The sequence below is a fragment of the Trichosurus vulpecula genome, chromosome 3, assembly GCF_011100635.1.
Source record: "Trichosurus vulpecula isolate mTriVul1 chromosome 3, mTriVul1.pri, whole genome shotgun sequence".
Classification (NCBI taxonomy): Eukaryota; Metazoa; Chordata; class Mammalia; order Diprotodontia; family Phalangeridae; genus Trichosurus; species Trichosurus vulpecula.
In genome coordinates, this window is record NC_050575.1 from 19,099,517 (window position 1) to 19,112,152 (window position 12,636).

Here is a 12,636-nt window from a genome sequence, read left to right on the forward strand (position 1 = left end):
AAATATGAGAAGACACCATTTCCCCTAGAGTTCTCTGTTAAAAAGAGACAATAATGCCAGACTTTTTTGATGTGTTGCTTAGTCATGTGCAACTTTTTTTCTTCCTCTTTTTTCCTTCTTTGTACTAAACGATACCTCTATGGGAGAGGAATGGGAAATGTAAATCACGTAAAAACAAAATGGCAAAAATTAATTTTAAAAAAGATTAAGGTTATCTCCATAAACCTCCATAAACACTACCAGGGTTTGCTCCTCAGAAGAGTAGCTGCTATAAATACGTTCTGAGAGTAAACTTTAGGGATGGCTATTTCTACTGCCTCTGTAGTTCCTGAGCTGCCTTGACTAGTGTATTTCTCATTAATACACTGGCAAACTGGCTCAATTAAGCTCCTTTAACAAAAACACTTACTTCAAGGTAGAGATCAGGGATGGGACACAAACTTAAAGAACTATGGTCCCTTCTTTTTTATTCAGTGGCCATCCTCACAGAAGTTCACTAATAGGTGTGGCATCTATACTAGATGGGTGGCTCTTCTACAAGTCTACTTCACTGCTGGGCTGAGCTATTCCTATGCTCAATAGTGCCGAACTCTTTCAGAAAGAACAGAGATCCTGGGATTTGCAGAAGCCTCTCCAATTCTGCACCCTTGGCTGGGTCTTCAGGGCTTTCCACCTCCCAAGCAGCTGGTGGTGGCAGAACAGAGGCTTCTCTTTTACCATCTGATGCTTCTAAGCAGCAGGTGGCAACGGTGTGAGGTATTAACCTCTCTTCCACAAAGCTCTCAGATCTTTTATTACACTAACCCTTCATAATTCAGGGGCAAGTCCTCTCACCGAAAAACCTCAATCTAGCTTATGGTGATAGACCAATACATAACCAAATTTTCATTTCAGCAGGCTAAACCTTAAACAGACAGTTTATGAACTGCAGGTAATCACAAAACAGTTCAGAGTTCCAGGCTATCAACTCCAAAGTACTCCTATCAGTCAGATGCAAATAAGCAACAGGAAGGGATATAAGGAACCAAAGCTGTCTCGGTCTTTGTGTTCCTCCGTCACTAGGCCGATTTCTTAGTGTTTGGGTTTTTTCTTTAATGTAAGGTTCACATTTTTGTCCTTGCCCCTTTCTTTTTTTTTTTTTAGGTACTATTTTTTTAATGCAATTTATTTATTTAACATATTTGGTTTTCAGCATTGATTTTCACAACATTTTGAATTACAAATTTTCTCCCCATTTCTACCCTCCCCCCCACTCCAAGATGGCTTATATTCTGGTTGCCCTATTCCCCAGTCAGCCCTCCCCTCTATCACCCCCCTCCCCTCTCATCCCCTTTTCCCTTCCTTTCTTGTAGGGCAAGATATATTTCTACGCCCCATTGCCTGTGCATCTTATTTTTTAGTTGCATACAAAAACTTTTTTTGTTTTTGAACATCTGATTTTAAAACTTTGAGTTCCAAATTCCCTTCCCTCTTCCCTTCCCACCCACCCTCCCTAAGAAGTTGAGCAATTCAACCTAGGCCACACATGTATTATTATGTATAACCCTTCCACAATACTCATGTTGTGAAAGGCTAACTACATTTTGCTCCTTCCCAACCCATCCCACTTTATTGAATTTTCTCCCTTGACCCTGTCCCCTTTCCAAAGTGTTTGTTTTGATTACCTCCACCCCCATCTGCCCTCCCCTCCATCATACCCCCCTTTTATTTATTTTTTATCTTCCTCCCTCTTCTTTCCTGTGGGGTAAGATACCCAACTGAGTATGTATGGTATTCCCCCTCAGGCCAAATCTGATGAGAGCAAGGTTCACTCATTCCCCCCTCACCTGCCCTCTCCCCTCCTCCCATAGAACTGCTTCCTCTTGCCACCTTTATGTGAGATAATCCACCCCATTCTATCTCTCCCTATCTCCCTCTCTCAGTATGTTACTCTCTCATCCCTTAATTTCATTTTATTTCTTTTAGCTATCTTCCCTTCATCCTCAACTCACCCTGTGTCTGCTCTCTCTCTTTTACATATATATATATATATAAAAACACATATATATATATACACATACATACACATACATACATATACACATAGATATATACATACATACACATTCACTTATATATATAAACATATATATATATACATATATACATATATATATATATATGCATATTCCCTTCAGCTACCCTAATACTGAGGTCTCATGAGTCATACATGTCATCTTTCCATGTAGGAATGTAAACAAAACAGTTCAACTTTAGTAAGTCCCTTGCAATTTCCGTTTCTTGATTACCTTTTCATGCTTCTCTTGATTCTTGTGTTTGAAAGTCAAATTTTCTATTCAGTTCTGGTCTTTTCACTGAGAAAGCTTGAAAGTCCTCTATTTTATTGAAACTCCATATTTTGCCTTGGAACATGATACTCAGTTTTGCTGGGTAGGTGATTCTAGGTTTTAATCCTAGCTCCATTGACCTCCGGAATATCGCATTCCAAGCCCTTCGATCACTTAATGTAGAAGCTGCCAGATCTTGGGTTATTCTAATTATGTTTCCACAATACTCAAATTGTTTCTTTCTGGCTGCTTGAAGTATTTTCTCCTTGATCTGGGAGCTCTGGAATTTGACAACAATATTCCTAGGAGATTTCTTTTTGGGATCTAGTTGAGGAGGCGATCGATGGATTCTTTCAATTTCTATTTTGCCCTGTGGCTCTAGAATATCAGGGCAGTTCTCCTTGATAATTTCCTGAAAGATGGTATCCAGGCTCTTTTTTTGATCATGGCTTTCAGGTAGTCCAATAATTTTTAAATTATCTCTCCTGGATCTATTTTCCAGGTCAGTGGTTTTTCCAAGGAGATATTTCACATTGTCTTCCATTTTTTCATTCCTCTGGTTCTGTTTTATAATATCCTGATTTCTCATAAAGTCACTAGCTTCCACTTGCTCCAATCTCATTTTTAAAGTAGTATTTTCTTCAGTGGTCTTTTGGACCTCCTTTTCCATTTGGCTAATTCTGCCTTTCAAGGCATTCTTCTCCTCATTGGCTTTTTGGAGCTCTTTTGCCATTTGAGTTAGTCTATTTTTTAAGGTGTTGTTTTCTTCAGTGTATTTTTCAGTATTTTTTTGGGTCTCCTTTAGCAAGTCATGGACTTGTTTTTCATGGTTTTCTCGCATCCTTCTCATTTCTCTTCCCAATTTTTCCTCTACTTCTCTAACTTGCTTTTCCAAATCCTTTTTGAGTTCTTCTATGGCCTGGGGCCAGTTCATGTTTTTCTTGGAGGCTTTTGTTGTAGGCTCTATGACTTTGTTGTCTTCTTTAGGCTGTATGTTTTGGTCTTCTTTGTCACCAAAGAAAGAATCCAAAGTCTGAGACTGAATCTGGGCGCGTTTTCGCTGCCTGGCCATATTCCCAACCAACTAACTTGACCCTTGAGTTTTTCAATGGGGTATGACTGCTTGTAGACTAACGAGTTCTATGTTCTACGTTTGGGGGGGAGGTGCCAGCTCTGTCAGAGCCGCACTCCTCCTTCCCCACTCCTCCTTCCCCAAGAACCCCCAGTCCAGGCTGGGCTTAGATCTTCAGCAGGCTGTTGCACTCCTGCTCTGATCCGCCACTTAATTCCTCCCACCAGGTGGGCCTGGAGCCGGAAGTAACAACAGCTGTAGCTGCCCCACCTCCGCTGCCCCCGGGGCTGGAAGCCAAACCGAGAACTCCTTCCACTCCCGCAGCTTTTCCCACTAACCTTCTCCGCAGTCTTTGGTGTTTGTGGGTCGAGGGGTCTGGTAACTGCCGCAGCTCACATATTCAGGGCGCTAGGGCCCCCTCCGCCCGGCTTCTGGTCTGGATCGTCCACGCCGCTCAGGCTGGGCTCTGCTCCACTCCGTTCCCAGCTCCCACCTCCCAGCTCCGTGTGGAATAGACCTCACCCAGAGACCATCCAGGCTGTCCTGGGCTGGAGCCCTGCTTCCCTCTGCTGTTCTGTGGGTTCTGCCGTTCTAGAATTGGTTCAGAGCCATTTTTATAGGTTTTTGGAGGGACTCGGGTACGGAGCTCACTCTAGTCCATGCTTACCAGCCGCCATCTTGGCTCCACCCCCGGAGGTAGGTACTATTATTACCGTCTTTGCCCCTTTCAATCACCAAAATTTACAGAGTCTAAAAGGGGCGCACCTTTGTGCATCGATTGCATCTTTTACTCCTGCTCTTCTTTAAAACTCATGTCGCAGCCTACTTACAACCATCCTGCTTCTTTTCATTGCCCGTTGTGTAATTTTTAAATTTTAAAAATATCATTGTTATAGTAATCATAACCAGAATTTATACAGCATTTTAAGGTTTGAAGAGCACTTTAAAATATTATTTTATTTTACCCTCACAAAAAACTGAGGAAGGTAGGTACTATTATTGTCCCCTCTTTACAGATGAGACAAGCAGAAGTGACTTGCCCAAGGTCACACCGCAAGTTGAGACCAGAATTGAACCTGGGTCTTCTAGATGAGGTAAATGAGGCCCACCTCTCCTTCTTTTCCCTCCACTCCCTCTGTCCACATAGGGAATCATAGGGGTGCTCTGCCCAAAGGCATATAAATTTTGATTGCTGAAACCTCACAAGATATCTTGAGGTTTTCAGGCTAGAATTCTTTTTTAAGCGCCATGCCTTAAACCTAAATCACTGACTCCCACTGACTGGCCAACAAGAGGTGCCAGCCCAAGCGTACTTTGGTCATTGTTTGGGTTCCAGTGGCTCAGAGTGGATGTAAATGGCAATCGTTTCTGTTTGGGCCAGAAACCCTAAGGGTCTTCCAGGCCCAGATGGATTTTTTTGGATGGGGATGGGAGGGATGAGGACTAAGTAAAAGAGGCCATTCATTATTTGCCTCATTTCTTACAATGGACCTTGCTTCAGACAAACTGAGATCTGGGAAAGACCTTAGCTTAAAAAGGCCAAGTCTCCCACTGCATCAGGGGCCATCTCCAGTCGTCCTGATCTATATCTTGTCATTCTGGATGGCTCTGAGAAGAGAGTGGGCCTGGGTAACTTTGCACAGCCCTGCCTCACTTCAATTCGTCACCTTCTCCTAAGTCATGGTTCTCTTTAAGAATGAAGGATAAACAACAACAAATAAGGCCCAGAGAGAGAAGTGAAGGGTCTTGCCCATATACAATTGGAAGTTAGCTCACGTGCACATTTATTTACAGGGATTCAAACACACACAAAATTATAAGGAAATAATAACCGAAATGTTGCAGGCAGAACTGCCATCCTACTCAGTATCTATTTACCCCAGGGTGTGAGCGAGACAGAAAAGAAAATGCCCAACTAGCCACACTGAGCCAGCCCTTAAAGCCATACTCATTTCCTTTACCTATATTGTTCGACCTAGAAGCTGTTGACTTTGGAAACCAGATGTTCAGAAATTAATTTTGACTCTATACAATCATGAGGCACTAACTTTATGAAGAACCTAGAGATAACATTCCATTATACACAGGTTCACCGAAAAGGAAAAAGTAGCCAGGAAAACAAATGCCTACTATCACTGTTGGTCCACTCAATGACAGCAGCTGCTATTTCTCACACTAGACACTTTACCTCCCAACTCCAGGCACTTTCACACACCCAGCCAGAGAACTCTCTTCTGCCTCATTTTTGCCTCCTACTTTCTTGGCTTCCTTCACATCTCTGCTAAAATCCCACCTTGAGTAAGAGACCTTTTCCTAAGTTTTTTTGCATGTGACCTCTCCCATTAAACTACAAGTTCCTTGAGAGCAGAGACAGTCTTTTCCCTTTCTTTATATCCTCAACCCCTGGCACAGTGCTTGTTGACCGATATGCCCCAGAATCAGTAGGTAATCAGATGGAAAACTTAAATCTGCTGTTCCCCTCAGTCAGTCTCCATTCCCAAGTGCCTCTCATGGAGGGAGCATCTCACCATTCATCATACTAAATAAAAGTCTATTATGTTTATTATGTAGAGCTAATGGCAGGGACAGCAACAGTTTGAATTCCTAACAGTCCTCACTGTTAACTATAATATCCTTTGATTTCCTTCTTTCTATTCCCTCCTGGTAAAGGAAGAAGAAACAACAGTGACTTAAGTTACTTAATATAATCACATGTTTATGAAGCCCCTTCAAGACTATTTCCCTAATTAGCTTTCCTGCCAGAAAAATGTAATCTGTTCTTGTTTTCTTCTGTTTGAGCAGAAACCTTGGTCCTAATCACTTCATTCCTAAATCAATAGCTCAGTTGGAATGGTTAAGATATAAAAAAATGGACATTCAGCAGTTTTCAAAGTAACCCACCACACCTTTACTTCTCTTTCTGACTACAACTATTTAGAGATCTGCTGCACTCTGTGGACAAACGACAGGACAAGGGCAATTCTAACTAGAACTTATTTCACTTCTAGATCCTACTAATCCTCCCCCTCCCTAACTCTAGCAGAGCTGGGATACAATCCCAGGTCCTCTAACTCCAAACTCAGTACACTGAATCAGCTACCTAACATTGCTGACGTTTTATTAGTATAAAATAGCCCATAAAAAATTCAAAAGCTGCTCATTAGACGCGTAAGATAGCGTTTACTCACTGTTAAACAGCGTGTGTGGTGCAATACATTGATCTGCAGTCAAAAAACCTGAATCCCAATCCTATGCTGGCCACTACCTACCAGTGTAACCTTTGGCAAGTCCTCTCTCTCTAGGCTTCAGATTCTTATATAAAAATACGAGGTCTAGACTAAACGACCTCTTATGTCCCTTCCAGCTCAAATGTAGCATCCTATGATTCAAAGGATGATCTTGGAAGCTAAAGAGTTGTTTTGCTAGCTTTACCTTACTCCAACAAACATGAAGTTGTACCTCAGACTCATAAAATACATAAATCAGAGTGACAATGTTCTGCAAAATCCTGATGTTCCACATAATGTGAACAAGAATTCTATAAGAAAGTAACATTTTCCATCTAAAATATTAATTATGAATTACACAGAAATACTGTGGCTGCTGTATAATTTAATACATGAGCAGCAATTTTTATATATGAATATACTTTTAGCTTCTTCAATTTGCCATACATTTCCTAAAAACTCCCTCTTTGCACTCTTCCTAATTTGAGCTTAATGTATTGAAAAGAATAATAGAGAACGATGAAAAATTATTCTGAGACTAAATTAGTTTGGGAAACACTGACCTAGTGCAAACCCTTCATTTTACAGAAGAAACTGAGCTCCAGAGAGGTAAAAAAATTACTTGCCCAAAGTCACAAAGCTAATTAGTGACAGGGTGTCCTGATACTCAGTTCAGCGAGCTTTCTATGACACCACACTGCTTAAAACATAAAGCTTTTAAAGAGTCTATCTCTAGAAAGAGCTAAATTAGTCAAGAACATTTATTAAGTGCCTTATGCCTGCTGCACTATAGAAAATACATTATGTCTTACCCAACTTATATTTTTAGAAAGCACAGACTGATGCATTTATTTTCTACCAAAATCATTTCTGTGCTGACAGATCAAGCGTAATAGTTGGAAGGGGCATTAGCTTGAGCTTTATGGCAATCTGAATTTAAAGTATCTAAGAATGAATTTGAGTAGAATATCCTGGATCCTTAAGACAGATTTCTGTGCTCGTACCACTCTGACCTCTCCCTTCAACTTGCTCTAATCATTTAAATTATCCCCCAAATTCCCAATGATACCATCACTTTCTGCAGCTTGTAGAAGGTGCTTATGGTCAAATTAATTAGAAAATATCTTTCATCTTTAAGGTGTAATACATTCTATTAAAATCAACACCAGAAACTAATTTCCCAAATGTGTAAGGAAGTTCGTTTACTAAAACTTTTCACTGATAGGAAAAAGAAAGGTAAGAAAAAATTGAGGGCTTGAATAGCTAATTTTTATCCAAAGAATAGCATAATCTGCTGAATGGATTGGCCTAATAAAAAGAGAACCTACATAGATTGCTTACGTGTTAAAATTGAGCCTATAGCTCAGAAAAAAAAAAAGTAACAGCAATTTAAGTCTTTGATCCTATGAACATGCCCCATAATGATGCTAACTTATTCTAGTTTATTCATGAAATATAAAAATATTTCAGGGCTTCTATGCCAGCCTCCATTATATTAAGTTAAGAATAAAAATATATTTTAAAAAATTTACCAAGAGTGGGTTCACCTCAAAATAAGAAAGCCATTACCATCCAGCTTCTGTCTCTGGAATGACAACTGTCTTCTTTTTCCATCACTCACTAGCCACTAGCTATGGGTCAAAACTTACTTCGGTACGTTAAAGATCTGCAACTGCACCAGTACAGGCACTCTCTGCACCAATGCAGGCCACAGATCCTCCGAATTAGGTCATTCTCACAAAATACTACAGGTAAAGCATCCCCAGAAGTACTGAAGGGAGTACTGCTTATTATTGTTGAGCGCACCCCCATCCTCCCTGTTACCTAGACTCCCAACCTCTGCATCATCTTGTATTCCTTACTCTGTCACTCTTCCCACCATCCCCAATCCACTCTATTGACACAGCCTGTCGATTTTACCTTTGTAACATCTCTTGCATATGCCCCCCCGCCCCACACACCTGGAATATTTCCTTGCTGGTTGGTCTCCTACTTTGCCTTTTTTCACACCATTCTTCACTCAGCTGTCAAACTTATCTTCCTGAAGTGCAACTCTGAATATGTTTCTCTCTCCTTCCCCCCATTTTTGGGCAGATAGGTGGTGCAGTGTGGGGCAGGGCAATTGGGGTTAAGTGACTTGCCCAAGGTCACACAGCTAGTACATGTATCAAGTGTTTGGGATCAGATTTGAACTGAGGTCCTCCTAACTCCAGGGCCAGTGCTCTACTCTCTGCACCACCTAGCTGCCCCTAAAAATACTTTTTTAAACAAATAGAAATGTCCTACATACCATTTCCCCGCCAAACCTCTGCCAAATGGCAGCTTCCTTCTCCAGGTTCTTTGCAAAATTCCACAACATCTCGACATGTTGTTTCAGGTGTGATTGGAACTTCTGTTAAAATTTGTTCATTGTTGCTCAGGAACACTGTTAATATCATCTGTAAGAAAAAAAATTTCAATTAAAACTATTATTTTTCAACAGAAATTTGAAAAACATACAGGAAGTCATTTTGGAGGATATTAGTAATTAATTAAAAATTAACCTTCAAGAACAATTTGAATGAAAAAGAGATTGGGGGATATTCAAAAGATGTTGCAAAGGTGAAATCAACAGGCCTTAGCAAAAGCTTGGCTAGGGGCCGGGGAGGGTTGAGAGATAGTAAGGAATTCAAGGTGACTCCTAGGCTGGGAACCTGAGGAACTGGGAGAAAGGTGAGCAAAAAGACTTTTATTCACCGTACATAACATACCAGTTGCCAAATCTTGTTTCTAACTCCACAACATCAGTCTTTGTTCAAGCCCTCAGTATCTCTCACTCAGACTACTGCTTCTACCAGTCTTTTACCTGCCTCAAATCTTTCCCAAATTCAAATGCCTGTCCACTCCCTATTACCTCATATTTACCATATTTTGTATTTACATATCTCTACACGTATTGTCTTTCCCTAATATTTTGAAAACTGCTCCCGTTCCCCAACAGATAAATGATCAAAGGATACAGTCAGTTTTCAAAGGAAGAAATCCAAGCTATCAACAAGCACAAAAAATGCACCAAATGACTATTAGAGAAATGACAATTAGAGCATCTCTGAGCTTCTGCCTCTCATCTATCAGACTGGCAAAAAATAATAAACATGGAAAATGACTATTGTTGGACAAGCTGCAGGAAAAACAGGCATAAGTCACTCACTGTTGGTTCAGCAATTCTGAAAAGCAATTTGGAACGATAGCTAAAGTCACTAACTGTGCATACTCTTTGACTGAGGCCTACATACCCCAAAAAAAGCAAAGAAAAAACATCTATAGTAGCTCTTAACTATATATTTTGCCACTGCTGTTCAGTGTTTCGTTCATGTCTGACTCTTCCTGACCCCATTGGGGTTTTCTTGGCAAAGATATTGGAGTGGTCTGAAATTTTTTTCTCAAGTTTGTTTTACAGATGAGCAAATTAAAGCAAAAGGGTTAAGTGACTTGCCCAGGGTCACACAGCTAGTAAGTGTCTGAGGCCAGATTTGAACTCAGGAAGGTAAGTCTTCCTGACTCCAGGCTGAGTACTCTATCCACTGCACCACCTAGCTGCCTCTATCTATCTATCAACAAATAACTGGAAACTAAGGAACTGTTCATCAACTGGGGAATGATTGAACAAATTATGGAATGTGAACATAATGGACTTTTCTTCCACTATAAGAAATGAAGACATGGGGCAGCAGTTTCAGAGAAAACTAAGACAACTCATAGCATCATAATATTACAAAGAAAAACAACTTTAAAAAAATGGAGAACACTGACTAATGTAAAAACTAACTGATTCTGGAGGGCTAGGACACTGACAAGCCAGAATAGGTCTAATACCAGAAGCATAAGGGCATTTGAAACTATGCCATTCAAGGACAGGATGAAGAAACTATAAATGTCTGACCCAGAGAAGAAAAGATAGAGACAAGATAAAAGTATCTGAATATATAAACAACTGTCAAGTAGAAGACAGGATAAGTGAGTAGACATTATAGGGCAACAGATTTTAATTCAATAAGAAAAAGAGAAAGTCTAAAAATGAAGTGAACTGCCAAAAAGGGAAGGAAGAAGCAAAGAGGATAATGGATTCCTGTCACTGGAAGTCTTCAGGCAGAGGCTAGATGACTAGTTTGGGGATAAGTTGTAAACAAGATTCATGCTTTAGGAAAGGACTGCATCCTATATGACCTGAGTCTTTTTAACTCTGCGATTCTAGAATACTCTAATGTAACTAGTCATTCAGTTCCAGCCCACATTGCTGAAAACACCAAAATAATTAATTTTTACCCAAAAGGAGCTGACTCTGTCAAAAGTTTCTGTTTTAAGAATACAAGCAGTTTGAAAATAAATTAAACAGCTAATTAAGGTGAAAGGGAAAAGAACTACTAACTGTTCACTTCTAAACACCCAGGGGTGACCAGAGTGGTTACTTAAGAAGATGATCCATTCTCCTACAGAAGCTACTAAATCCCAATTCTATGGATTTAAAAGTTGACTTTAGGATCTGTTGTATTTATTGAATAAAATTCTATGGTTTTTGCTAATTTAAAAAGTGAGCTGCCCATTTTCTATTTCTCCTTAAAAAAAAACAACTCCTTTTTGTCTGCATATTGCCCTCAAATTAAGGTTTTGATAGATCACTGGTTCTCCACTGGTGTTCTAGAAACTTACCTACATTTAAGCAAAAAGACAAGATAAGCAAGCCTAAGCAAACAGGTTGATCAGGAAATACGGCCGACTGCTATTTTTCTTTCTTTACCAAGAAGGTCAGTTTTGTCCATTATATAGGCAATTTGCTTTTGCTCTATATTTAGGGAGTCTGAATCTATAAGACATGGCTAGAAAACGAATCAGCTTACCCTACAAAATTTCAATTTCATTAAAGGGTTAACCTTTAAATTAATCCAGCTTTTATTCATTCAAAAATATATTTAATTTTCCCTGAGTTACAAAAAGGCAAAGGACAAAAAGAAGCATATACAGGACTTCCCTGCATGGAATAGTCTTTGGCCCCTCCCTACCACCTTCCTTCCACCTCAAAATAAAATGCAACTATGAAGGGATGAGACTAACAACAGTAACTCAGAAAATCATTCTAATTTTGTTAACACAAACTAGGTGTATCCAGATGTGTAAAACCGATTTAACCCAATTCAATCAAAATTTTGTATCACTTTCTATGTACTAGGTACTATGCTAGGTATTAGGAAAACAAAAAGAAATTTACAAACAGGCCCTGATGTCCAGGAACTTACATCATACAGAGGGGTATACAACCTTTACACAGATAAATACGAGATAATACAAGCAGGGGATCAGTAAAGGTATCCTACATGGGTGGCACCTGGGATTGTTCTTGAAGAAAATTAAAGAACTGATTCTAAGGTAAGGAAAGACAGCCTGTGCAGGGGAAGGCACAGGGACCAAAGATGGAATGCTGAGTTCAGGCAATACCTTGCTAGTCCAGTTTGGACAGAAGACATAACACATGAAGGGGAGTAAGTATGAAATAGGTCAGTAAATGTAAGCTGAAATGTGTGCTTTTGGATCCGGGATTGACAATGAAATATTATTCTCTGTAGAGAGGTGGCAGAATGCAGCAGTTATGAATGAATGATATGCTACCAAGTATCGGTCAACTTTCCAGTTTGTTTTACTTAACTAGACTTCTACCAAGGAGGGTTCTATCTTGAGAAGACTGATAGGGAAGGGTCAGTGGGGAAAAAAGAGTAGGTAGGAGCCACATTACAAAGGACATGCCATGCCAATCTGAAGAGGGTGTATTTCATTCCAGAGATAAGGGAGAGGCACAGATGTTTCTTGAACAAGCGAATGACATAGTCAAACTTGTGCTTCAGAGGAATTGCCTTTGACAGTTGGGTAGAAAATGAATAAAAGAATGGAATCAGAAAGAAAAGTAATGAAAGCCTGAGCTAAGGTGGCCAGCTACTTGAGTGTAGAGATGCAGCAGGACTCTGATATATTGAGGAAG

The 12,636-nt window shown here is 39.9% G+C and overlaps 1 protein-coding gene across 5 annotated transcripts in view; it reads right to left on the minus strand.

Moving 5' to 3' along the window:
- PPP1R13B (protein phosphatase 1 regulatory subunit 13B) overlaps positions 1-12,636 on the minus strand; it is a 124,394-nt gene that overhangs the window by 77,574 nt on the left and 34,184 nt on the right. For all 5 annotated transcript variants that reach the window (XM_036749064.1, XM_036749069.1, XM_036749067.1 and 2 more), the window contains exon 2: positions 8,917-9,064. In XM_036749064.1, coding sequence (XP_036604959.1) covers positions 8,917-9,064 — 148 coding nt within the window. The remainder of the gene's footprint in view (positions 1-8,916; positions 9,065-12,636) is intronic.